The sequence below is a fragment of the Nerophis ophidion genome, linkage group LG01 (assembly GCF_033978795.1).
Source record: "Nerophis ophidion isolate RoL-2023_Sa linkage group LG01, RoL_Noph_v1.0, whole genome shotgun sequence".
NCBI classification, from domain to species: Eukaryota; Metazoa; Chordata; class Actinopteri; order Syngnathiformes; family Syngnathidae; genus Nerophis; species Nerophis ophidion.
This window is the reverse complement of record NC_084611.1, coordinates 84,107,919-84,133,939: the sequence shown is the minus strand read 5'-3', so window position 1 is coordinate 84,133,939 and position 26,021 is coordinate 84,107,919. Positions and strand designations below refer to the sequence as shown.

General features: G+C 41.6%; 1 protein-coding gene across 2 annotated transcripts in view; it reads right to left on the bottom strand.

The window, feature by feature from the left end:
* Positions 1 to 26,021, bottom strand: part of LOC133560790 (collagen alpha-1(XI) chain-like) — a 174,359-nt gene that overhangs the window by 1,433 nt on the left and 146,905 nt on the right. For both annotated transcript variants that reach the window (XM_061913732.1, XM_061913724.1), the window contains 29 exons: positions 22,912 to 22,965; positions 22,727 to 22,834; positions 22,557 to 22,646; positions 22,435 to 22,488; positions 22,248 to 22,355; positions 22,064 to 22,171; positions 17,248 to 17,301; positions 16,352 to 16,405; positions 12,962 to 13,069; positions 12,842 to 12,895; positions 12,715 to 12,768; positions 12,599 to 12,652; positions 12,430 to 12,483; positions 12,250 to 12,357; positions 10,238 to 10,291; positions 10,100 to 10,153; positions 9,936 to 9,989; positions 9,811 to 9,864; positions 8,203 to 8,310; positions 8,082 to 8,135; positions 7,958 to 8,011; positions 7,787 to 7,894; positions 7,652 to 7,705; positions 4,684 to 4,719; positions 4,558 to 4,611; positions 4,154 to 4,463; positions 1,370 to 1,482; positions 1,230 to 1,298; positions 931 to 1,164 (listed from right to left, as the gene is read on the bottom strand). In XM_061913732.1, coding sequence (XP_061769716.1) covers positions 931 to 1,164; positions 1,230 to 1,298; positions 1,370 to 1,482; positions 4,154 to 4,463; positions 4,558 to 4,611; positions 4,684 to 4,719; positions 7,652 to 7,705; positions 7,787 to 7,894; positions 7,958 to 8,011; positions 8,082 to 8,135; positions 8,203 to 8,310; positions 9,811 to 9,864; positions 9,936 to 9,989; positions 10,100 to 10,153; positions 10,238 to 10,291; positions 12,250 to 12,357; positions 12,430 to 12,483; positions 12,599 to 12,652; positions 12,715 to 12,768; positions 12,842 to 12,895; positions 12,962 to 13,069; positions 16,352 to 16,405; positions 17,248 to 17,301; positions 22,064 to 22,171; positions 22,248 to 22,355; positions 22,435 to 22,488; positions 22,557 to 22,646; positions 22,727 to 22,834; positions 22,912 to 22,965 — 2,472 coding nt within the window. The remainder of the gene's footprint in view (positions 1 to 930; positions 1,165 to 1,229; positions 1,299 to 1,369; positions 1,483 to 4,153; positions 4,464 to 4,557; positions 4,612 to 4,683; positions 4,720 to 7,651; positions 7,706 to 7,786; positions 7,895 to 7,957; positions 8,012 to 8,081; positions 8,136 to 8,202; positions 8,311 to 9,810; positions 9,865 to 9,935; positions 9,990 to 10,099; positions 10,154 to 10,237; positions 10,292 to 12,249; positions 12,358 to 12,429; positions 12,484 to 12,598; positions 12,653 to 12,714; positions 12,769 to 12,841; positions 12,896 to 12,961; positions 13,070 to 16,351; positions 16,406 to 17,247; positions 17,302 to 22,063; positions 22,172 to 22,247; positions 22,356 to 22,434; positions 22,489 to 22,556; positions 22,647 to 22,726; positions 22,835 to 22,911; positions 22,966 to 26,021) is intronic.

Sequence of the window (26,021 nt, the reverse complement as noted above, 5' to 3'; positions counted from 1 at the left end):
AATGCAAATTCAGTGCAAAAAAAATTCAGCGTAAAAATATTGAGTGCAGAAAAATTCAGTGTATAAAAATTCAGTGTTAAACATTTCAGTGTAAAAAATAATTAAACAAAAATTCAGTGTAAAAAAAAAATCAGTGTATAAAAATTCACTGTAAAAAAATTCAGAGCAGAAAAAAACTGTATTAAAATTCTGTGTACAAAATTTGAGTGTAAAAAAAATCTATGTACAACATTTCAGTGCAAAAAACGTTTTTGTGCAAAAACAAAATCAGTGCAGAAAAATTCAGCGCAAAAAAAAATTCAGTGTAAAAAAAGTCAGAGGTAAAAATTTCAGTTTCCAAAAATAATTGAATACAAATTCAGTGTAAGAATAAGTATACAAATTTCAGTGCACAAAAATTCTGTGTAAAATAACTAAGTGCAAAAAAATAAAGATCAGTGTGAAAATATTCAGTGCAGAAAAATTCAGTGTATAAAAATTCAGGGTTTAACATTTTAGTGTAAAAAATAATTGAATACAAATTCAGTGTAAAATAATTCAGTGCAGAAAAATTCAGTGCAAAAAAATTCTGTGTATAAAAATTCTGTGTATAAAAATTCAGTGTAAAAAAAAAAATCTGAGTTAAAAATGCCAGAGCAGACAAATTGTGTGGAAAAAAAATCAGTGTGAAAAAAAATCAGTGCAGAAAAATTCAGAATAAAAAACATAAATAAAAAAAAATAATTGAAACAAATTTCAGTGTAAAAAAAATTGTGCAGAACAATGTTTTGCTACTTGACGAATGCGAACATTAGTATACTAGTTTGTGTTTTATGATATTTTGTCATGCACTCTAAATTATTATTAAAGTTACAAATGTACTTCGTCCCGAATTAGCTGTTTTGGAGAGTACAGGCACCCTGGTAAAAGTCAGCGTGTTGATGCGCTCACCTGACAGCCGTCGTACAGCGCGCTGATGTAATGCGTGGTCTGGTGCGTCAGCTCCTCGCCGTTGCTGCCTCGGAAACGCAGCGCCAGCTGGTGCCCCTCGGTGGCGGTGTGCCGCCAGGCGACCGAGTTGAGGCAGTGGTAGGTGAAGGTCTGCTTGGCGCTCACGCTCAGCAGCTTCAGGAAGTTCAGCTGGACCACGTGGACGGGGACGCCGTCCGAGCCCGAGTAGGAAAACTGGAGGAGCGAGATGAAAATAAGGCAGGAGCCCACACAAATGTCAGAAAACCTTGAAGACCCACCTCTTTTCCTTTCCTGAATTTACTGTACCAGGTGCCAGGCTGCTCTCCTTTCCAGGCGGCCAGCTTCACCTAAACGTCAACAAACATCAAATTAGCTCAAAGCTACTCAGGTTTTATTCTTAGTTTGCGTGCGTACCCACCGACTGGAACTTTTTATCCGGGTACAGACACGTCTCGCCCTGGGCGGTGAAGTTGCAGAACACCTTGAAGGAGTCCCGATGGCAGCCCTGGTTGGGATCAATCCAGAACTCACCTGGAGAGCAGACGTTTGGATCAGGACACGTGCACAATTTAAGTACAGTTAAGTGTACACATTAAGTGCACATGTTGAGTGCACATAAGTATACTTACTGAGTAACACAATTTGTGTGTACTTAAGTACACACATTAAGTGCACATGTTTAGTGTGCAATGTGCACTTACTAAGTGCACATGTTAAATGCTCAATGTAAGCGTACTTCAGGACACACAGTAAGTGCACATGTTAATTGCACAAGTTAAGTGGGCTTAAGCACACATTAAGTGCACAAGCTAAGTGTGCAAAATAAGTGCACAATATACGTTCACTTAAGTACACAGTGAGTGCACATGTCTACGACTAAATGCACAAAAAGCACACTTACATGCACACAATTAAGGGCATGTTAAGTGTGCAAGGTGCACTTACCGAATGCACATGTAAAAATGCACAATTTAAGTGCACTGAAGTATACACAGTAAGTGCACATATTAATTGAACACATTAAGTGCACATAAATAGTTAGAAAGTTAAGTGCACAAAATAAGTGCACTTACTAAGCTCACAATTTAAGTGCACTAAAGCACAAAGTGGGTGCACATGTTTAGTCTATGAGTAAGTGCACAAAATGCACACTTAAGTGCACATGTTAACTGTGCGAGGTGCCATTGGGTGTGAGTTTTTCCTTGCCCTTATGTGGGCTCTACCGAGGATGTCGTTGTGGTTTGTGCAGCCCTTTGAGACACTTGTGATTTAGGGCTATATAAATAAACATTGATTGATCGACTGATACTAAGTGCACATGTTGAATGCACAATTTAATTACACTGAAGTACAAACAGTAAGTGTACATGTTAATTGCACAAGTTAAGTGCGCTTAAGTACAAACATTAAAGTGGGTGCACATGTTTAGTCTACGATTAAGTGCAGAAAAAAGCACACTTATATGCACACATTAAGGACATATGTTAAGTGTGCAATATATATAGTGCACATGTTAAGTGCGCAAAATAAGTGCACTTGCTAAGTGCACAATTTAAGTGTATTTAAGTACACAGTCGGTGCACATGTTTAGTCTATAAGTAAGTGCAGAAAAAAAGCAAACTTTTATGCATACGTTAAGGGCACATGTTAAGTGTGCAAGGTGCACTTACTAAGTGCACATGTAAAACACACAATTGAAGTGCACTGAAGTACACACAGTAACTGCACATGTTATTGTACAAGTTAAGTGCGCTTAAGTACACACAATAAGTGCATATATACAGTGCACAAGTTAAGTGGGCAAATAAGTGCACTTAGTAAGTGCACAATTTAAGTGTTTTTAAGTACACAGTCGGTGTACATGTTTTGTATTCGAGTAAGTGCAGAAAAAAGCACACTTATATGCACACATTAAGAGAACATGTTAAGTGCGCAAAGTGCACTTATTAAGTGCACATGTAAAATTACAATTTAAGTGCACTGAAAGTACACACAGTAAGTGCACATGTTAATTGCACAAGTTAATTGCTCTTAAGTACATATATATAGTGCACAAGTGCACGAAATAAGTGCACTTACTAAGTGCACAATTTAAGTGCATTTAAGTACACAGTCGGTGCACGTTTAGTCTATGATTAAGTGCAGAAAAGAAATCACACGTATATTCACACATTAAGGGCACATGTTAAGTGTGCAAGGTGCACATGTAAAACACAATTGAAGCTCACTGAAGAACACACAGTAAGTGCACATGTTATTGCACAAGTTAAGTGTGCTTAAGTACACTCATTAAGTGCATATATATATATAGTGCACAAAATAAGTGCACTTACTAAGTGCACAATTTAAGTACACAGTCGGTGCACATGTTTAGCCTATGAGTAAGTCCAGAAAAAAATCACATGTATATGCACACATTAAGTGCACATGTTAAGTGTGGAAGGTGCACCTACTAAGTGCACATGTAAAACACACAATTGAAGCTCACTGAAGCACACACAGTAAGTGCACATGTTAAGTGTGCTTGAGTACAAGCATTAAGTGCACATATATAGAGCAAAAGTTAAGTCTGTAAAATGAGTGCACTTCCATCCATCCATTTTATACCGCTTGTCCCTTTTGGGGTCGCTGGAGCCTATCTCAGCTACAATCGGGCGGAAGGTGGTGTACACCCTGGACAAGTCGCCACTTCATCGCAGGGCCAACACAGGTAGACAGACAACATTCACACTCACATTCACACACTAGGGCCAATTTAGTGTTGCCAATCAACTTATCCCCAGGTGCATGTCTTTGGAAGCACTTAAGTGCAAAATTTAAGTACACAAAGTGCATGCACATATTTAGTCCATGAGTAAGTGCACAAAAACGCACACTGAAGTGTACAAATTAAGTAAGTGCACAAGTTAAATACGCTTAAATACACACATTAAGTGAACATATGCTCAATTTAAGTGCACTTAAGTACACAGTGAGTGCACATGTTTAGTCTACGTGTAGATGCACAAAAAAGCACTGTTTTGTACACAATTGAAGTGCACAAATTAAGTATTAGATATTTTTATTAAGTATACTTTTTAGTGTAAAGTAGAACAGGGTGGAGCAGGGTTTGACATGGACAGGGCTGTCAATAAAACTTGTACAGTCCTGCTCGGCGGGGAAAAAGGCAAAAGACGCATGCAGTGAACAGTTGTTGAAGTACCGTTAGAAAGTTCCGGATTGAGGAGCCAGAGCTCCTTGCAGGAGCGTGCGGGGCTTAGGTAGGTGCCCTGCGGGGTGCGCAGACCCTCCACCTCCACCTTCATGGAGGACAGCGAGGCAAACACCTCCTCCATGCCCTTCCCCTCCTCATCATTCAGCCACACGACCGGGTCTGCCTGATCCCCCTGGAACCACTCGTCCTGCCCGTCATCCGCGTCCTCCTCTCCCTCCAGCAAGGTGCCGTCAAAGACCTCGCTCCTACTGCGCCACCCTCGCTCCAACATGGGGGCCGAGCCCACCGCCGGCAACCCCTGAGGCGAGCAAACGAGGAGAGAGGGAGATGATGCGAAGTTTTGGAAAAAGTCCCGTTTTTGAGAGAAAGAAGCAGGATTGAGCAGCACTCACTGGTGGTCCTGGAGGGCCCACGGGTCCGTTGTCCCCTATGGGACCTGTTGGACCCTAAGTGCACACACAGAATGAGGACTTCAGGTCAGTCCTGGGTCTGACTAATACCCCAATAAACACACTTACTGGATTTCCTTTGGAACCTTTTATTCCAATAACCCCCTGCAGGACAGAGACAAATGATCAATGGCATCCTAGAGTTCTGCACACTAACAACTTATCGATTGTCCCGATACTATCATTTCCAATTCAATATCAGCATTGGAGCCTTGAGTAAAAAGGCCAATACAGATATTGATCCGATAAGATATTAGCAGGAATCAAATGTTAGAAAAGTGTTGATTAATGGAAGGCACTCAAACAAAGAACAATAGTATTTATGAAAAACACGAACCTATTCATGGAACTATGCTGTCTTTACAGTGGGGCAAAAAAGTATTTAGTCAGCCACCGATTGTGCAAGTTCTCCCACTTAAACTGATGACAGAGGTCTGTAATTTTCATCATAGGTACACTTCAACTGTGAGAGACAGAATGTGAAAAAACATCCAGGAATTTTTAAGAATTTATTCGTAAATTATGGTGGAAAATAAGTATTTGGTCAACCATTCAAAGCTCTCACTGATGGAAGGAGGTTTTGGCTCAAAATCTCACGATACATGGCCCCATTCATTCTTTCCTTAACACGGATCAATCGTCCTGTCCCCTTAGCAGAAAAAAAGCCCCAAAGCATGATGTTTCCACCCCCATGCATCACAGTAGGTTTGGTGTTCTTGGGATGCAACTCAGTATTCTTCTTCCTCCAAACACGACGAGTTGAGATTATACCAAAATGGATACATGGATGATACAGCATGTGGTCAGATGAAACCAAAATAGAATTTTGGTATAAACTCAACTTGTTGTGTTTGGAGGAAGAAGAATACTGAGTTGCATCCCAAGAACACCATAACTACTGTGAAGCATGGGGGTGGAAACATCATGCTTTGGGGCTGTTTTTCTGCTAAGGGGACAGGACGATTGATCTGTGTTAAGGAAAGAATGAATGGGGCCATGTATCGTGAGATTTTGAGCCAAAACCTCCTTCCATCAGTGAGAGCTTTGAATGCTTGACCAAATACTTATTTTCCACCATAATTTACAAATAAATTATTTAAAATTCCTACAATGTGAATTCCTGGATTTTTTTTCACATTCTGTCTCTCACAGTTGAAGTGTATTTATGATGAAAATTACAGACCTCTGTCATCATTTTAAGTGGGAGAACTTGCACAATCGGTGGCTGACTAAATACTTTTTTGCCTCATTGTACGTTGAAGTGGAGCGGTGATCGTTTTTTGGCGACACCGCAGTAATTCATGAAGGCAAGTCATGACGCAGTAAGTTGAATGATGCGGACACGTTTGTTACTGGATACTTTCCTCTACGTTTCTGCCTTGGAGACCCTTTGTGTGTAAGTCATTTTATCTATAAATATTTTATCTTTGTTTATATGACAAATGTGCTGCTTTTGACGGCAATGTTGTTCAATTACGTAAGTCTAGCTGGTGTGCTTTTGTGTGCTTAGCTGTTGTGTAGCTGCTAGCTCTTAGTAGGCTATAGCCTTGCATGTTTAGCTTTTGTACAAACCCCGTTTCCATATGAGTTAGGAAATTTTGTTAGATGTAAATATAAACGGAATACAATGATTTGCAAATCCTTTTCAACCCATATTCAGTTGAATATGCTACAAAGACAACATATTTGATGTTCAAACTCAAACTTTTTTTTTTTTGCAAATAATTATCTTACAATTTCATGGCTGCAACACGTGCCAAAGTAGTTGGGAAAGGGCATGTTCACCACTGTGTTACATCACCTTTTCTTTTAACAACACTCAATAAACGTTTGGGAACTGAGGAAACTAATTGTTGAAGCTTTGAAAGTGGAATTCTTTCCCATTCTTGTTTTATGTAGAGCTTCAGTCTGGGGTCTCCGCTGTCGTATTTTACGCTTCATAATGCGCCACACATTTTCGATGGGAGACATGTCTGGACTGCAAGCGAGCCAGGAAAGTACCCGCACTCTTTTACTACGAAACCACGCTGTTGTAACATGTGGCTTGGCATTGTCTTGCTGAAATAAGCAGGGGCGTCCATGATAACGTTGCTTGGATGACAACATATGTTGCTCCAAAACCTGTATGGACCATTCAGCATTAATGGTGCCTTCACAGATGTGTAAGTTACCCATGCTTTGGGCACTAATGCACCCCCATACCATCACAGATGCTGGCTTTTCAACTTTGCGCCTATAACAATCCGGATGGTTATTTTCCTTTTCGTTCCAGAAGACACCACGTCCACAGTTTCCAAATATAATTTGAAATGTGGACTCGTCAGACCACAGAACACTTTTCCACTTTGCATCTGTCCATCTTAGATGAGCTCTGGCCCAGCGAAGTCAGCGGCGTTCCTTGGTGTTGATAAATGGGTTTTGCTTTGCATAGTAGAGTTTTAACTTGCACTTACAGATGTAGTAACCAACTGTAGTTACTGACAGTGGTTTTATGAAGTGTTCCTGAGCCCATGTAGTGATATCCTTTACACACTGATGTCGGTTTTTGATGCAGTACCGCCTGAGGGATCAACAGTCCGTAATATCATCGCTCACGTGGAGCGATTTCTCCAGATTCTCTGAACCTTTTGGTGATTTTACAGACCGTAGATGGTAAAATCCCTAAATTCCTTGCAATAGCTTGTTAAGAAATGTTGTTCTAAAACTGTTCGACAATTTGCTTACAAATTGGTGACCCTCGCCCATCCTTGTTTGTAAATTACTTAGCATTTCATGGAAGCTGCTTTTAAACCCAATCATGTTTATCAGGTTGAACATCAAATATGTTGTCTTTGTAGCATATTCAACTGAATATGGGTTGAAAATTATTTGCAAATCATTGCATTCTGTTTATATCTACATCTAACACAATTTCCCGACTCATATGGAAAAAAATGGCTTTACCAAAATAGAAGAAAATATTGTTATTGGAGGACATTTGAATGTTTACTGCCGATATCAACATCGGATCAGGACACCCCTAGTCCCAAGTACTCACGGATAGACCAGTTGGACCAGGGGGGCCAGGGGAACCTGAGGGCCCTACGGGACCCTGCAGTTGAACACAAAACAACGTGAATCACCATCGAGTACCGTCAGCATTCTAGGGTTGGCTCTTGTGTGTGGTCGGCACCTCGTCCCCTTTTGAACCCGGCAGCCCTTCGTTCCCCGGTAGTCCTCGGTCGCCCTTCTCGCCGATGTCCCCAGGTGGCCCGATCAAACCTATGAGTCCGCCATGACCCTGTAGGACTCACACAAGTCATGTTTAGTTCCCATTGACGGTTGGTGTGAATGGTGAGCCCACCTTGTCCCCCTTCTTGCCGTGGTCTCCCTTCAGTCCTACTAGGCCCGGGGGACCCTGGGAGGTAGACAGTCCAAAGATTGTCTTAGGTTTCTCGGACAAAGGATGCAGTCTAAAACAATCTTACCATAGGACCCGGTGGCCCGGTCTGGCCGGGTGGTCCATTTAAGCCCTGCTCACCCTGAAAGAAAGAACCCGGGAATATTTAAACGCCTTTTCAAGCTGAAGGACTTGCTCAGCAGACTTACAGCAGGACCCGGAATCCCTCTCAGACCTTGTGGACCAGGCTTCCCAGAGTGCCCCTGACGACCGACTGGCCCCGTTTTCCCGATGGGACCCTCCAATCCAGCAGCGCCCTGACATGAAGACAAAACAGCGAGACTTGAAAAGACTGTAAAACTCAAGTTGGGATTCGGACTACTATCTTGCCGATTGTATTGTACCATATGTCCTGGCAAGGAATCTGCGTTCAAATAACTCCGGCTTATTAGTGATTACCAGAGCCCAAAAAAAGTCTGCGTGCTATAGAGCGTTTTCATTTCGGGCTCCAGTACTCTGGAATGCCGTCCCGGTAACAGTTAGTAGAAGCATTTAAGTCCCATTTTAAAACTCATTTGTATACTCTAGCCCAGGGGTAGGGAACCTATGGCTCTAGAGCCAGATGTGGCTCTTTTGATGACTGCATCTGGCTCTCGGATAAATCTGAGCTGACATTGCTTAAGACGATAAGTAATGAATAATTCCACTTGTAATCACAGTGTTAAAAATAACGTTCAAAATATAAAACATTCTCATGCTTTTTTATGTTCAAGAAGTTGCGTTAATGGTAAGAAGTAATTTATTTATTATTGGTTAGTGTGGGGCTTGCCCTCCTTGGAGTTCTTCAAACCACCAAGAGCCTGTTTTAGGGTTACAATATTGTTTTATTTTATTTTTCTCTCAGTTGCTTTCCAGAAATTGTCTTTTTCTCTTTCGTCCTCACTCGCGCTCTGGCTCCAGCCTCAATCCCGTCTCTCCTCCTGGCTGCTGCTTATAACAGGGCGACAGGTGATTAGATAACAAGGCCCAGGTGGGCCTTCTACGCACCTGTCGCTGATTTCGAGGCCGGTCCTGGCAACATCCCGCTTTGCTGCAGGCCCGCAGGCCACGCTCCCTCCACAGTTAACTTCAGAATAACAATGTTAATACAAAGAATAAGAGACCTCTTATACTCTGGAAATGTTGGTCTTACTTAAAAATGCACGCGTTTAGTTGTGTTCAGTGTTAAAAAAAATATTATATGGCTCTTAATTAAATACATTTTAAAATATTTGGCTTCTTGGCTCTCTCAGCCAAAAAGGTTCCCGACCCCTGCTCTAGCCTTTAAATAGATCCCCTTTTTAGACCAGTTTATCTGCCGTTTCTTTTTTCTCCTCTGCCCCCCTCTCCCTTGTGGAGGGGGGGGGACACAGGTCCGGTTGCCACGGATGAAGTGCTGGCTGTCCAGAGTCGGGACCCGGGGGTAGACCGCTCGCCTGTGTATCGGTTGGGGACATCTCTGCGCTGCTGACCCGTCTCCACTCGGGATGGTCTCCTGCTGGCCCCACTATGGACTGGACTCTCACTATTATGTCAGACCCACTCGACGTCCATTGCATCCGGTCTCCCATAGAGGGGGAGGGGTTACCCTCATTTGCGGTCCTCTCCAAGGTTTTTTCATAGTCATTCTCGTCTACGTCCCACTGGGTTGTGAGTTTTTCCTTGCCCTTAGGTGGGCGCTGAACCGCCGATGTCGTTGTGGCTTGTACAGCCCTTTGAGACACTTGTGATTTAGGGCAATATGAATAAACATTGATTGACTCGTTTCATGTGCTGACCTTTGCTCCTTTTAGGCCGTCTGTTCCTCCTTTGCCCACTTTGCCCAAGTGTCCCTGAAGAAGAACCGGAACCGTGAGAGAAATTACAACGGCAAAAAGCAGACACTCAATCAGTCAAAGCCTACCCGTCTCCCAGGAGGTCCGGGTGGTCCAGGTTCTCCTGTTGCTCCTGGTGGTCCCTGTGAAGTACAGCAGTAAAAAAAAAAACTGGTTACAGTCCTATCCAGAAGCGTTTAACAGGACTGATAGTTGTTTAGGTGTGGCAGGATGTCGGCTGGGATTCACCCACAGATTTGCCAGGGTCTCCTGTGTCTCCTTTGGTCCCGGGAAGACCGTCCACACCCTGAAAGTCAAAAGAAAACCGCCTCATCCTGATGATGTCAGGACATTTTACAGAAGATCAGGTACTCTGAGGAGGTACACTCACATTGGGTCCAGCTTCGCCTTGTTGCCCAATGTCCCCGGTCACACCAATGGTACCCTGAGACAGGTGGAAGCATACGGGAATGTGTTTTGACATTCGAAAAAAAATTCCAGGTAGGGATCGACCGATTATCTGCCGCGCCGATATTTGGCATTTTGACATGGATTGTAATCGGCCTTTTTTAATCAATCATCTACAACACAATTACATCAGCCGATACAATATATACATATGTATATATATATATATATATATATATATATATATATGTATATATATATATATATATATATATATATATATATATATGTATATCTATATATATATATATATATATATATATATATATAGATATACATACATATATATATATATATATGCATATATATACATACAAGTGTGTATATATATACATATATATACACACATGTGTGTGTGTGTATATATATATATACACACATACATGTGTGTATATATGTATATATAGCTGAGATAGGTTCCAGCACCCCCCGCTACACCGTAGGGAATAAGCGGTAGAAAAAGGATGGATGGATGGATGGATATACATATATACACCCACATATACACGTCTTGGGTGTATATGTTCCAAAAGGACATTGACCTCAAACACACCTCAAAAGTGGTAACGGAATTGCTAAATCAGGCTAGAATGAAGGTTTTAGAATGGCCTTCCCCAAGTCCTGACTTAAACGTGTGGACAATGCTGAAGAAACAAGTCCATGTCAGAAAACCAATTGAACTGCACCAATTTTTTTTAAGAGGAATGGTTAAAAATTTAAGCAGAAGCTTGTGGATGGCTACCAAAAATGCAGATTTGGTCACATTTTCATAAAAAATGCATAAAAGAACCAAAATTCATGAATGTTTTTTGTGACCAACAAGTATGTTGGTCACAATCACTCTATCAGAAAAAAAAGAAGAGTTGTAGAAATTATTGGAAACTCAAGAGAGCCATGACATTATGTTCTTTACAAGTGGATGTAAACTTTTGATCGCGACTGTATATATAGACACACACATACATATATACACATATATGTGTGTATATGTATGTGTTATATATATATACGTATGTATATAAAAACACACACATTGATATATATATATATATATATATCTGTGTGTGTATATATATATATATATAGATATTTATATATATATATATATATATATATATATATATATATATATATATATATATATATATATATATATATATATATATATATATATATATATAAAATCCAGACCTGTCATCCCTCAACAACGCAGTGAAATCATATCAACATGTCGTCACAGACGGAAACACCTCCTAGGTAACACATGAGCCAATCACCACGCCCCTACGCCTGCCTGTACCCACCCACTCTGTGCCCTATTTATAAACCATTGTATGTGAATGCTTCCAATAAAATCTCCTGATGATTGAGGGAACCCCTCATGAAACAGTTCTGTAGAGATGAAGTAGTCTTGTGATTTTTCCCACACATACATATTTATATATAATATATGTATTGATGTAATTCTGTTGTAGATGATCGCTAAACACAAAGTCCAATACCCATACACTGCCTCACTGACTCCTTCAAACATTGGATGTCAGGACAGATACGGCCTGAATCCGATGCCGAAAGATCAGATTTTAAGCACTTTGGAGCGTTAAGACTGGCAAAAAAAAAAAGCAGATCCGTGTCACGTCCATCCATCCATTTTCTCCCGCTTATCCCTTTCGGGGTCGCGGAGGGGTGCTGGAGTGTAAACGGGGGCCCATCTACTATTTTGCCACCACACAGTGGAATGCAACACCAACACCAACCATCATGACACTTAGAGCCTTGTCCAGCTGTTTACTGACGTTAAAGATGAATTTTCAACTAACTTTTACTGCAAATGAATATCGGTGATCTGCCTCCTTGACTATTAATACCCAGTATCGGCCCTGAAAAATACAAATCGGTCGATCTCTAATTCAGGTTTCTGGAGGAGGATCTTACAGAATTGCCCTTGGCTCCGTCGTCCCCTGCGGTGCCCCGGGCACCCGGAGGGCCGGCAGCTCCTGGGAGACCGGTGTCTCCCTTCTCCCCTTGGTCACCCATGTCTCCCTGAAGGAGCATAAAAGAAAAGGTTGCAGCATATCTGGTGAGTACTTTTGCTAGATTGGGCTCCAAACTCACCATCTTGCCTGAAAGACCGACTGGACCAGGATCGCCTGCCTCGCCGTCCTCCCCCTAAATGACGGAGACGAGTCAGTGTCCGGATCGAGGATTACATCGGAGGTTATTGTGTGTTTCCGACTTTTATGGAAGGCCCTTTTTGTTTCTGTTTGGAGGAGTTTGGCGTTACCTTTTCTCCAACAACGCCCGGCTGGCCTATCATGCCCGTTCGACCCGTCGGCCCCTGTGCGACACATAAAGACCTCAGCCACCGGAGTAAACGCGGTAACGTAGAGCAGGACGTACCTGTCCCCCGATTGGCCCTTGAGCGCCATTAGGCCCTTGTCGTCCAGGTGGACCCTATAACCAGACAGCTTCAGTTCATGTGCAAGATAAAGGTTGTTCAGTAGATAGAGAATGGATGCCGGCTCACCATCAGGCCAACATTTCCGCTCTCGCCCTTTTCCCCTGGGAGGCCGGGCATACCCTTGAAGTAAAACACACATCAAGGATTTGCCGTTGTTCTCTTCGGACATCTTTCTTCAAATCTCACCTGTAAACCTATCGGTCCTCTTGAACCCTTGAAACCGCGGAGTCCCTCGTCTCCTTTCGGGCCGTACATGCCCTGCTGGCCCCGGGGTCCCACTTCTCCATCCAGACCCTAAAAGATGCACACGTAAAGGACAAAACATGGGCTTTTTTTCCATTTAGTATCCGGATAGGTTATGTATGGACTCAGGCCACATGTTATTCCGTTTTCATCCTAAAAAAAACCCAGACGTATCTAGAAATGTCCGATAATATCGGGCTGCCGATAAATTCTTTAAATTATCGGTATCGGTTTCAAAAAGCAAGATTTATGACTTTTTAAAACGCCGCTGTATACAAGGACGTAGAGAGAAGTACAGAGCCGGCCCGATCACATAATGTCTACGGCTTTTCACACACACAAGTGAATGCAAGCCATACTTGGTCAACAGCCATACAGGTCACGCTGAGGGTGGCCGTATAAACAACTTTAACACTGTTACAAATATGCGCCACACTGTGAACCCACACCAAACAAGAATGACCAGCACATTTCGGGAGAACATCCACACCGTAACACAACTGAACAAATATCCGGAACCCCTTGCAGCACTAACTCTTCAGGGTCGCTACAATATACAACCCCCCCAACCAGCCTCAATAATCTCATGCTGTTTCAGGGAGAGCATGTCCTAAATTCCAAGCTGCTGTTTTATGGCATGTTAAAAAAAAAACATTTTTAGCAAATGACATGTCGTCATGTTGGCATTTTTGCCATAACTTGAGTTGATTTATTTTGGAAAACCTTGTTACATTGTTTAATGCATCCAGCGGGGCATCACAACAACTGTTAATTCCACAACTGTATACATCGGTATCGGTTGATATTGGAATCGGTAATTAAGAGTTGGACAATATCGGAATATCAGAAATCGGCAAAAAAAAGCCATTATCGGACATCTCTAGACGTAACGTACGTTACACAAATCCGTTTTTCTGTAGAGAAAATACCAAGCAACAAATTAACTGTGAAGCGAAGTGTACAGTTTGTAGGTAAGGAAGGGTATTGTTCATTTTTATATAATCATTTTATAAAGTTATTATTAAATTATAAGTATATAATACAAATTATATAAATATACTGTATACATTATAATATAATTAATAAATAATAAATTGTTTTTGTTAATGGGGGCGGTATAGCTTGATTGGTAGAGTGGCCGTGCCAGCAACTTGAGGGTTCCAGGTTCGATCCCCGCTTCTGCCATCCTAGTCACTGCCGTTGTGTCCTTGGGCAAGACACTTTACCCACCTGTTCCCAGTGCCACTCACACTGGTTTAAAAATGTAACTTAGATAACGGGTTTCACTATGTAAAGTGCTTTGAATCACTAGAGAAAAGCGCTATATAAATATAATTCACACTTCATCAATTTCATTGCAACATTTAAATAGGAGCTGATTGTGTCAACTGCTGTCCAGTAGTTATATCTTGTTTTATCATCAATCAAATATTGTAAGTAATGTATTTATTACGCACCAGCTGCCATTGTGCATCTTGAAATCGCCATGTAAAATCGCTAATGCTAATCAGTAGCATGTCGACAGCGAAGCCAATGTATATTAGCACCAAGATAGCACATTTTTGGAAAAGCGGAGCCTAACTTTACTTGCGTCGGAATGTTTTTAAGTCACTTTCTTTGTTGAGATCGAAAATTGCAAGAGGTAGTTAGGCCGAGTCCGCTCTCAGTGCTGCTGGAGTGATCGCCAAGTGCCGAAGCTTGAACAGCGTTAAAGGGGAACATTATCACAATTTCAAAAGGGTTAAAAAAAAAAAAAATCAGTTCCCAGTGGCTTGTTGTATTTTTTGAAGTTTTTTTCAAAATGTTACCGGTCCGGGAATATCCCTAAATAAAGCTTTAAAGTGCCTTATTTTCGCTATCTTCGAAACCACTTCCATTTCCCTGTGACGTCACACAGGGCTGCCAATACAAACAACATGGCGGTTACCGCAGCAAGATAGAGCGACATTAGCTCGGATTCAGACTTGGATTTCAGCGGTTTAAGCGATTCAACAGATTACGCATGTATTGAAACATATGGTCGGAGTATGGAGGCAGATAGCGAAAACGAAATTTAAGAAGAAATTGAAGCTATTGAGCGAATAGCTATTGACGCTATTCGGCCATAGCAGGGGGGTACCTAATGAAGTGGCCCATAGCATGGCTGCCTTATTAGCATCGCCGGTAAAATGTGCGGACCAAACGATCAGGACTTTCGCATCTTGTGACACTGGAGCAACTGAAATCCGTCGATTGGTAAGTGTTTGTTTCGCATTAAATGTGGGTATCTAGTTTCAAATGTACATACAGCTAGCGTAAATAGCATGTTAATATCGATTAGCGTAGCATGTTAGCATCGATTAGCTGGAGTCATGATGTGACCAAATATGTCTGATTAGCACATAAGTCAACAACATCAACAAAACTCACCTTTGTGATTTCGTTGACTTAATCGTTGCAGATGCATCTGCAGTTTATCCATACATCTCTGTGCCATGTCTGCCTTAGCATCGCCGGTCAAATGTGCAGACGCTCTGGCAAATTCAATGGGGGTCTGGCGGCAGATTTCTTGCCAGTGGTGCAACTTGAATCCCTCCCTGTTAGTGTTGTTACACCCTCCGACAACACACTGACGAGGCATGATGTCTCCAAGGTTCCAAAAAATAGTTGAAAAAACGGAAAATAACAGAGCTGAGACCCGGTGTTTTTAATGTGAAAATGAATATGGCGGGTGTGTTACCTCGGTGACGTCACGTTCTGACGTCATCGCTAAAAGACCGATAAACAGAAAGGCGTTTAATTTGCCAAAATTCACCCATTTAGAGTTCGGAAATTGGTTAAAAAAATACATGGTCTTTTTTTCTGCAACATCAAGGTATATATTGACGCTTACATAGGTTTGGTGATAATGTTCCCCTTTAACAGCGTGAATCTGCGCCCGGATTCGGTCGGTGCCAAAAAGTACATCACTATTTGTAGGATACTTTTTTTTTTTGCCACATTTGAAGCGAAGATATTCTTTTTTTAGGATGAGTACAGAAGTAATGCAAACTAATATGCCTTTAATCGCTTTAAAAGGGCAAAAATAGCATCAAAAAGCCACTTTTCGGCTTTAAAAAACAATTAATGACCACTGATAGATGGTCTAGTGTTATATTTGCAACATATAGTCCTGTGAGGATGGATGAAAATAAGGTTTTTGTAATTATTTTTTAACCCAAAATGACAAAAAATCTAAAAACCAGTGGAAACATCCTATGTTGATGACACAATCTGTCTGCAAAATACGCTTCTTTTTTTAAGACACTGCATGATATGCTGACAGGTAGTGAAGTGAAGGTGAAGCCTACTTACAGGAAGTCCCGGCTGTCCGATGGGCCCCTGTGTGCCAATGGGGCCTGGGGGACCCTATGGAGGGGAAACACACACTTGATCAATACTGTTCTGTCATTTTTGGTATCATAAATTTCTTGTTTCTTATATAACTCTAGTCCAGGGGTTGTCAAACTTTACTCACCTCAGAAAACTCTCCAAGTACCACTATAAGGACTTACATTAGAATACAGTAGCATAGTAGGCCTAAGTAGTCATTAAAACAAGGCAGAGGTTTTATTTAATATTTTGGGCCCCTGCAACATTACACACAGTTTGAACGATAACACTGTGTTTGAATTGTGGACAATAAAACACTAATTCATTAGTGATTCTTTGACGTATCACTAGATGGAGTTCTGTGTACCACAAGTGGTACCCGTACCACAGTTTGAGAATCACTGCTCTAGTCGATAGTCCGTACAAAAGATACAAACTTTACATATCGGCCACATACATTGACATTTATTCCTATTTACTAGCCACCTGTTCCGATAGCTATTTATTTAAGTAATAATAATAATAAATAACTGACAAAAATGTGTTTACATATATTTACGTTTTGCTAGAATAAGTAAATTAAATCAATAATAAATATTTTTTTAACGAAAGTGTAATCAAAATTAAAGCGGAAAATGAAACTTCAGCTTTAGTCATAATTTTTGCGCTTAAAAACTTCTCTCTGACTTTAGCTCCAGACTTCTTCTGTTTATTTGATATTGTAATTACTGCCACAAGTGGTGGAAAAGTGTAATTCGACCAAGTACCGCTGCGGCCCATACGGACCACTGCTGAGATTTAAGAAGAACATTTTTTGGCGGCCCCCTGCCCTACGGTTAAGAAACACTGCTTTCGTCCATTTCCAGATGCAGACTCACAGATTCTCCTTTGTCTCCTTTGCTGCCTTTCTGGCCTGGTCCTCCTTGCTCGCCCTGTGGACACATGCACACATACTGGTTATTATTTGGAATGGGGACAAAGTTTTTGGTCAGGACTTGTGGGGACCACCCTTTCTACAGGTTGTGGACGCATAAAAAAAATATGTGAAATGGCCACTGCCCAGATAGCTCATACACGTCTTTAAATCTCTGGATTGATGAAGTAGTGTGCTGATCAGTCTTACTGGGGACCCTGGGGAAAAAGAGTTAATATGGTTCATGGGGACCAGATTTAAATAATTTTGCATAATTCGCACAAATTTGTACGTGACTACTGAGGACCATTTTAAAAAAAAAAGTTCAAAAGAAATATGAAATAATCCTCAGAATACAGCTGTCCTCTTATAGGAAGTTTCACCACTTAAATGTTAAAGAAAATCCTGCATCTTCTGTGACATTACAGAAAAACTGCTATTTTCCTTTAGGAAACCTGTTTGTTGGTCCCCATACTGTCAGAGGTCCCCTAAAGGTGACTGTGTAAACAGGGTGATGTCCCCATTAAGTAAGCAAATTAACCAGTGAACATGTTTTATGGGCCAAAGCTTAAAAATCACGTTGGCATCTTCACAATGAATCTGACCATCATTTAAAAAGGTTTCCCTTTAGGAAACCTGTTTTTTGGTCCCCATATCGTCAGAGATCCCCTAAAGGTGACTGTGTAAACAGAGCGATGTCCCCATTAAGTAAGCAAATTAACCAGTGAACAAGTTTTATGGGCCAAAGCTTAAAAATCACGTTGGCATCTTCACAATGAATCTGACCATCATTTAAAAAGGTTTCCCTTTAGGAAACCTGTTTTTTGGTCCCCATATCGTCAGAGATCCCCTAAAGGTGACTGTGTAAACAGGGCGATGTCCCCATTAAGTAAGCAAATAAACTAACCAGTGAACATGTTATATGGGCCAAAGCTTAAAAATCACTTTGGCGTCTTCACAATGAATCTGACCATCATTTAAAAAGGTTTCCCTTTAGGAAACCTGTTTTTTGGTCCCCATATCGTCAGAATTCCCCTAAGGGTGACTGTGTAAATAGGGCGAGGTCCCCATTAAGTAAGCAAATTAACCAGTGAACAAGTTTTATGGGCCAAAGCTTAAAAATCACGTTGGCGTCTTCACAATGAATCTGACCATCATTTAAAAAGGTTTCCCTTTAGGAAACCTGTTTTTTGGTCCCCATATCGTCAGAGATCCCCTAAAGGTGACTGTGTAAACAGAGCGATGTCCCCATTAAGTAAGCAAATAAACTAACCAGTGAACATGTTTTATGGGCCAAAGCTTAAAAATCACTTTGGTGTCTTCACAATGAATCTGACCATCATTTAAAAAGGTTTCCCTTTAAGAAACCTGTTTTTTGGTCCCCATATCGTCAGAATTCCCCTAAAGGTGACTGTGTAAACAGGGCGAGGTCCCCATTAAGTCAGCAAATAAACTAACCAGTGAACACGTTTTATGGGCCAAAGCTTAAAAATCACTTAGGCATCTTCAGAATGGATCTGACTATCATTTAAAAAGGTTTCTCTTTCGGAAACCTGCTTTTTGGTCCCCATATCGTCAGAGATCTGCTAAAGGTGACTGTGTAAACAGAGCGATGTCCCCATTAAGTAAGCAAATACAGTGAACATGTTTTATGGGTCAAACTTAAAAATCACTTCGGCATCTTCAGAATTGATCTGACTATCATTTAAAAAGGTTTCCCCTTAGGAAACCTGTTTTTTGGTCCCCATATCGTCAGAGATCCCCTAAAGGTGACTGTGTAAACAGAGCAATGTCCCCATTAAGTAAGCAAATTAACCAGTGAACATGTTTTATGGGCCAAACCTTAAAAATCACTTTGGCGTCTTCACAATGAATCTGACCATCATTTAAAAAGGTTTCCCTTTAGGAAATCATTTTTTTTGTCCCCATATCGTCAGAGATCCCCTAAAGGTGACTGTGTAAACAGAGCGATGTCCCCATTAAGTAAGCAAATAAACTAACCAGTGAACATGTTTTATGGGCCAAAGCTTAAAAATCACTTTGGCGTCTTCAGAATGAATCTGACCATCATTTAAAAAGGTTTCCCTTTAGGAAACCTGTTTTTTGGTCCCCATATCGTCAGAGATCCCCTAAAGGTGACTGTGTGAACAGAGCGATGTCCCCATTAAGTAAGCAAATACAGTAAACATGTTTTATGGGTCAAACTTAAAAATCACTTCAGCATCTTCAGAATTGATCTGACTATCATTTAAAAAGGTTTCCCCTTAGGAAACCTGTTTTTTGGTCCCCATACTGTCAGAGATCCCCTAAAGGTGACTGTGTAAACAGAGCGATGTCCCCATTAAGTAAGCAAATACAGTAAACATGTTTTATGGGTCAAACTTAAAAATCACTTCAGCATCTTCAGAATTGATCTGACTATCATTTAAAAAGGTTTCCCCTTAGGAAACCTGTTTTTTGGTCCCCATACTGTCAGAGATCCCCTAAAGGTGACTGTGTAAACAGAGCAATGTCCCCATTAAGTAAGCAAATTAACCAGTGAACATGTTTTATGGGCCAAAGCTTAAAAATCACTTTGGCGTCTTCACAATGAATCTGACCATCATTTAAAAAGGTTTCCCCTTAGGAAACCTGGTTTTTGGTCCCCATATCGTCAAAGATCCCCTAAAGGTGACTGTGTAAACAGAGCGATGTCCCCATTAAGTAAGCAAAAACAGTAAACTAACCAGTGAACATGTTTTATGGGTCAAACTTAAAAATCACTTTGGCGTCTTCAGAATGAATCTGACCATCATTTAAAAAGGTTTCCCTTTAGGAAATCAGTTTTTTGGTCCCCATATCGTCAAAGATCCCCTAAAGGTGACTGTGTAAACAGAGCGATGTCCCCATTAAGTAAGCAAATACAGTGAACATGTTTTATGGGTCAAACTTAAAAATCGCGTCGGCATCTTCAGAATGGATCTGACTATCATTTAAAAAGGTTTCCCTTTCAGAAACCTGCTTTTTGGTCCCCATATCGTCAGAGATCCCCTAAAGGTGACTGTGTAAACAAAGCGATGTCCCCATTAAGTAAGCAAATAAATTAACCAGTGAACATGTTCTATGGGCCAAAGCTTAAAAATCACTTTGGCGTCTTCACAATGAATCTGACCATCATTTAAAAAGGTTTCCCTTTAGGAAATCTGTTTTTTGGTTCCCATATCGTCAAAGATGCCCTAAAGGTGACAGTATAAACAGAGTCATGTCCCCATTAAGTAAGCAAATACAGTAAACATGTTTTATGGGTCAAACTTAAAAATCACTTTGGCAGCTTCAGAATGGATCTGACTATCATTTAAAAAGGTTTCCCCTTAGGAAACCTGTTTTTTGGTCCCCATATCGTCAGAGATGCCCTAAAGGTGACTGTGTAAACAGAGCGATGTCCCCATTAAGTAAGCAAATAAATTAACCAGTGAACATGTTTTATGGGCTAAAGCTTAAAAATCACTTTGGTGTCTTCAGAATGAATCTGACCATCATTTAAAAAGGTTTCCCTTTAGGAAATCTGTTTTTTGGTCCCCATATCGTCAAAGATCCCCTAAAGGTGACTGTGTAAACAGAGCGATGTCCCCATTAAGTAAGCAAATAAACTAACCAGTGAACATGTTTTATGGGCCAAAGCTTAAAAATCACGTTGGCGTCTTCACAATGAATCTGATCATCATTTAAAAAGGTTTCCCTTTAGGAAATCTGTTTTTTGGTCCCCATATCGTCAAAGATCCCCTAAAGGTGACTGTGTAAACAGAGCGATGTCCCCATTAAGTAAGCAAATAAACTAACCAGTGAACACGTTTTATGGGCCAAAGCTTAAAAATCACTTAGGCATCTTCAGAATGGATCTGACTATCATTTAAAAAGGTTTCCCTTTCGGAAACCTGCTTTTTGGTCCCCATATCGTCAGAGATCCGCTAAAGGTGACTTTGTAAACAAAGCGATGTCCCCATTAAGTAAGCAAATAAATTAACCAGTGAACATGTTTTATGGGCTAAAGCTTAAAAATCACTTTGGTGTCTTCAGAATGAATCTGACCATTATTTAAAAAGGTTTCCCTTTAGGAAATCAATTTTTTGGTCCCCATATCGTCAGAGATCCCCTAAAGGTGTCTGTGTAAACAGAGTGATGTCCCCATTAAGTAAGAAAATAAACTAACCAGTGAACATGTTTTATGGGCCAAAGCTTAAAAATCACTTTGGCGTCTTCAGAATGAATCTGACCATCATTTAAAAAGGTTTTCCTTTAGGTGACCTGTTTTTTGGTCCCCATATCGTCAGAGATTCCCTAAAGGTGACTGTGTAAACAAGGATGTCCCCATTAAGTAAGCAAATACAGTAAACATGTTTTATGGGCCGAAGCTTAAAAATCACTTAGGCATTTTCAGAATGGATCTGACCATCATTTATAAAGGTTTCCTTTTAGGAAACCTGTATTTTCGTCCCCATATCGTCAGAGATCCCCTAAAGGTGACTGTGTAAACAGAGCTATTTCCCCATTAAGTAAGCAAATAAACTAACCAGTGAACATGTTTTATGGGCCAAAGGTTTGGCGTCTTCAGAATGAATCTGACCATCATTTATAAAGGTTTCCCTTTAGGAAATCTCCCCTAAGGGTGACTGTGTAAACAGAGCTATGTCCCCATTAAGTTAGCATTGCCAGAACACACACACACACACACACACACACACACACACACACACACACACACCTCCCATGTCTCTCTGCTTGCTACAAACAAAACACAATACCTTATCTCCATCGTCTCCTGCTGGTCCTGGAGAACCTGCACCTCCAAGCATCCCTCCTGGTCCCTGTTCTCCATCCTGGCCCGAAGGTCCAATCGGACCCTTTTCCCCCTGTAACACACACACACACAGGTCACACAAATGGTTCCTTTGAGTATTGGTACCACCGGGAGTTTGTCTTCATTACAGGCTCGCCCTTCTCTCCCATAGGTCCGGGTCCTCCAATGGCTCCTGAGCGTCCCGGCTGTCCGATGGCACCAGCTGGCCCAGGAGGACCTCGCTCGCCGGTTGGCCCCTACCAACAGGGATTTTTACCAATCGTCTGTTGTGTTGAATTTCTAAAGTTTGCATTTAAAAGGAATGGTGCAACTTACAATGGCACCTGAGGCTCCAGAAGGTCCTGAACCTCCTTTCAGACCAGGAGGCCCCTGTGAACAATGAAACCCAACATTAATGTAGCACACAGCTGAAATAAAGTGTATATGAGTGAGGTTACCATAATTCCAGGAGCTCCTCTGGTTCCCCTAAAGCCTTTCAGACCTGGGGGGCCGTTCTTCCCAGATGTTCCTGGTAAACCTGGATCACCCTGAGGACCAGTAACGTTATAAGACGGCCGACTCAGCGGTAATGTGATGACGGTCCGGGAGAGTAGATTTCAAAACCCACCTTTCCGCCTTCCTTGCCAGCTGATCCAGGCAAACCGTGCTCTCCGGGCACACCTGGTGCCCCTGGGTGGCCTCGGTCCCCTGCGGGGCCGGGCTCGCCTGATTTACCCTGAAAGACGCAAACCATGATTGACTCAAAAGCAAACACAGAAATGTTGCAGAAATTACTTGAGTTTTAGAGCTCACCTGGGGCCCCACCACTCCAGAGGGTCCTGGAGGTCCCGTCTTCCCTTGGAATCCCTTCAACCCAAAACAAGATGGCAAGTGTCTTTCTGTGTTTTTTTTGCACTTGATTTTGTGTATTTAGTTAAGGAAAGTCTTAAAATGGTTGACTATTTGATTTGGAAGTTCAACCATCATCCTTGCAGATGACTCATCGGAACCCCGGGTTGAGTACCCAAGGATCCCTGCCTACAATGGATGTGGTGGGAAAATATTCCGAGATGAGGGACGTCTTTCATTTACTTCCTCTACATCGGGGGTGTCCAAAGTGCGGCCCGGGGTACCATTTGCAAAATAAAAGTAAAGAAAATAAAGAGGTTCTGGATTAGAACATAACACAAAAACAGACAAAGAAAAAATGGAACCAGTCCACAAAATTATTTGTCAGTGCTTCTCACTCATCAACAACATCTGTTCTACACCTCTGCATAACACTCTGATATTTTTAACAATAAAGACAACCAAAAGAGAAATAAATATGGATCAACCTACAAAAAAGAATACCTGTATCAACTTTTCTTTCTTGGCTCTTGGCAAAGACGGTCGCAGTCCCGCCCCTCTCCGGGTCTGCCCTGCTTGCCTCTTTGTCTCGTCCTGTCTTGTTTAACTTTCTTTTAGCACTGTTCTCCAAATTCTACGCGATGGAATTGATCAACTGCCCTCTCAACAAAATTGACAAGCTCTCGGGTTCAGGGGGAAGCTGTCTGTCCTGTCGGAACGGTTGTAGCTGGATACAAGACAGACTCTTGGGGTTAGAGTCTGTCGATATCTACCTAATCGGAATCATGATCACAGGATGGTTCCAGGTTCCATCCTTACTCCAATCATCAGATTGGAATAAGCGATGCCCTGATGTATCGACAATCTGGAAGATACTGGCAACCAACCATTTAATGTACCCAAAAGCTGCAACAAATGATTGGAGGATGCGAGCAAAACTGTGGACACTCAGATTTTTGTGATTTTGGACAACATCAGACCGTCTGCCCTGCCGGAAGAATTTAAGGACCGAAAAACAGACAATTTAAAAGTTAAAATTGATTTTTTTTGCTCGCTCAAACACAACCTTTCTAATCTTGATTGTTTTCCCTGGCTGCGGCATGGCAAGGTCGTTACTTCAAGGACAGTGCAGCGAAGACGAAACTAACTCCTTCCCTGTCAACAACACCTGGAAAGTTAAACTCTTTTCCTTTTCCACCACCTGCAGAGGGACTCCAGGCTTCCAGACTTAACACACACACCATGGACCATGGCTATGACGGACAACGGAGCAGCGCCACTAGTGGATGGAAGCTTCGGGCCCGATGCCCGCCCCCTCCCTCCTGTTGCAAGTCTTGTGGTTTCTGTGTAAAATGTTTATGCGTGTTTATCGGCTTTCAAGTTATTTTTCCCGACCCCAGCCTGTGCCCCCTTCCCCATGGGAATCACAAGACAGACTCATGGCGTAAGAGGAGTGCCGCGTGCCTGGCGACCCTTTCAGTTGAGAACGTTGACGATATCTACCTATTCGGAATCATTGTGACAGGACATCTGCTGATTGGAGTAAGCAATGCCCTGATGAATCGACAAATTGGAAGATTCTGGCAACCATTAATGCACCCAAAAGCTGCCACAAATGATTGGAGGATGCGAGCAAAACTGTGGACACTCAGATTTTTGTGATTTTGGACAACATCTGACCGTCTGCCCTGCAGGAAGATTTTAAGGACCAAAAATAGACAATTTAAAAGTTAAAATTGATTTTTTGCTCGCTCAAACACAACCTTTATAATCTTGATTGTTTTCCCTGGCTGCGGCACGGCAAGGTCGTTGCTTCAACAACACCTGGAAAGTTAAACTATTTTCCTTTGCCACCGCCTGCAGAGGGACTCCAGGCTTCCAGACTTAACACACACACCATGGTCCATGGCTATGATGGACAACGGAGCAGCGCCACTAGTGGCTGGAAGCTTCCAGCCCGATGCCCGCTCCCTCCCTCCTGTTGCAAGTCTTGTGGTTTCTGTGTAAAATGTTTATGCATGGTTATCGGCTTTCAAGTTATTTTTCCTGACCCCAGTTTGTGCCCCCTTACCCCGTGGGAGCACAGGCAGAGATTGAATTTTTTTTTTTCACTCATCCTTCCTCAGCGTTTACCTTTCACAGGGCGCCATAAGTGGCGATCCATCGCCGTTCCTGTTCTGTCTACCTGTACAATGTCTAATCTTGAACAGGTTTGCGGTGAAAAATACATTTTCTTGTACTTGTGCAATCAAGAGCATACCATACCACACCATACCATGTTTTTTTAAGAGAACAGATTTAAAGTGCATCATACTTTTCCATTTCAAGGTGAAATATTCCTTTTTACTTAGAAAGCAACAAGCGCCATGCTCTCTCTGCGGCACAACCAGCCAAACCCATCACGACCAAACATCCATCCATCCATTTTCTACTGCTTGTCCCTTTCGGAGTCGGGGAGGGATGGAATCTATCCCAGAGCATCGAAATTTAATGCTGTCATCCAACATTAGAGCCCATGTTTGTCTGTTTTTTCCATGTGAGTCACTAACTTAATCCATAATAAGTATTTTTGATTAAATCAGTGAGTTTGTGGTGTTACCGGGCACAAAAATTAAAGCTGTCCTGATAAAAATACCGTATTTTTCGGACTATAAGGCATAATTAAAATCATCAGTGCACAATCATAAGCCGATGTGCCTAATGTATGTAATAATTCTGGTTTTGCTTACCGACCTCAAAGCAATTTTTTTTTTGTACATGGTGTAATGAAACGTGTGACCAGTAAATGGCAGTCACACATAAAAGGCACGTGCGGACTGAAAGTTGACGCCTGTTCAATAAATGACACTAGCAAAGTACCCGTAAGCAAGCGACAACAAAACGTTGTTTCATTGAGAATATAGAACATTAAACACAGCGCTCAAAAATGTGTCAAAATGTTTTAGTAGGACTTTGGTAAGCAATGATGACGCACTCCGGGTACTCTGGTTTCCTCCCACCTCCAAAGACATGCACCTGGGGATAGGTTGATTGGCAACACTAAATCGGCCCTAGTGTGTGAATGTGAGTGTGAA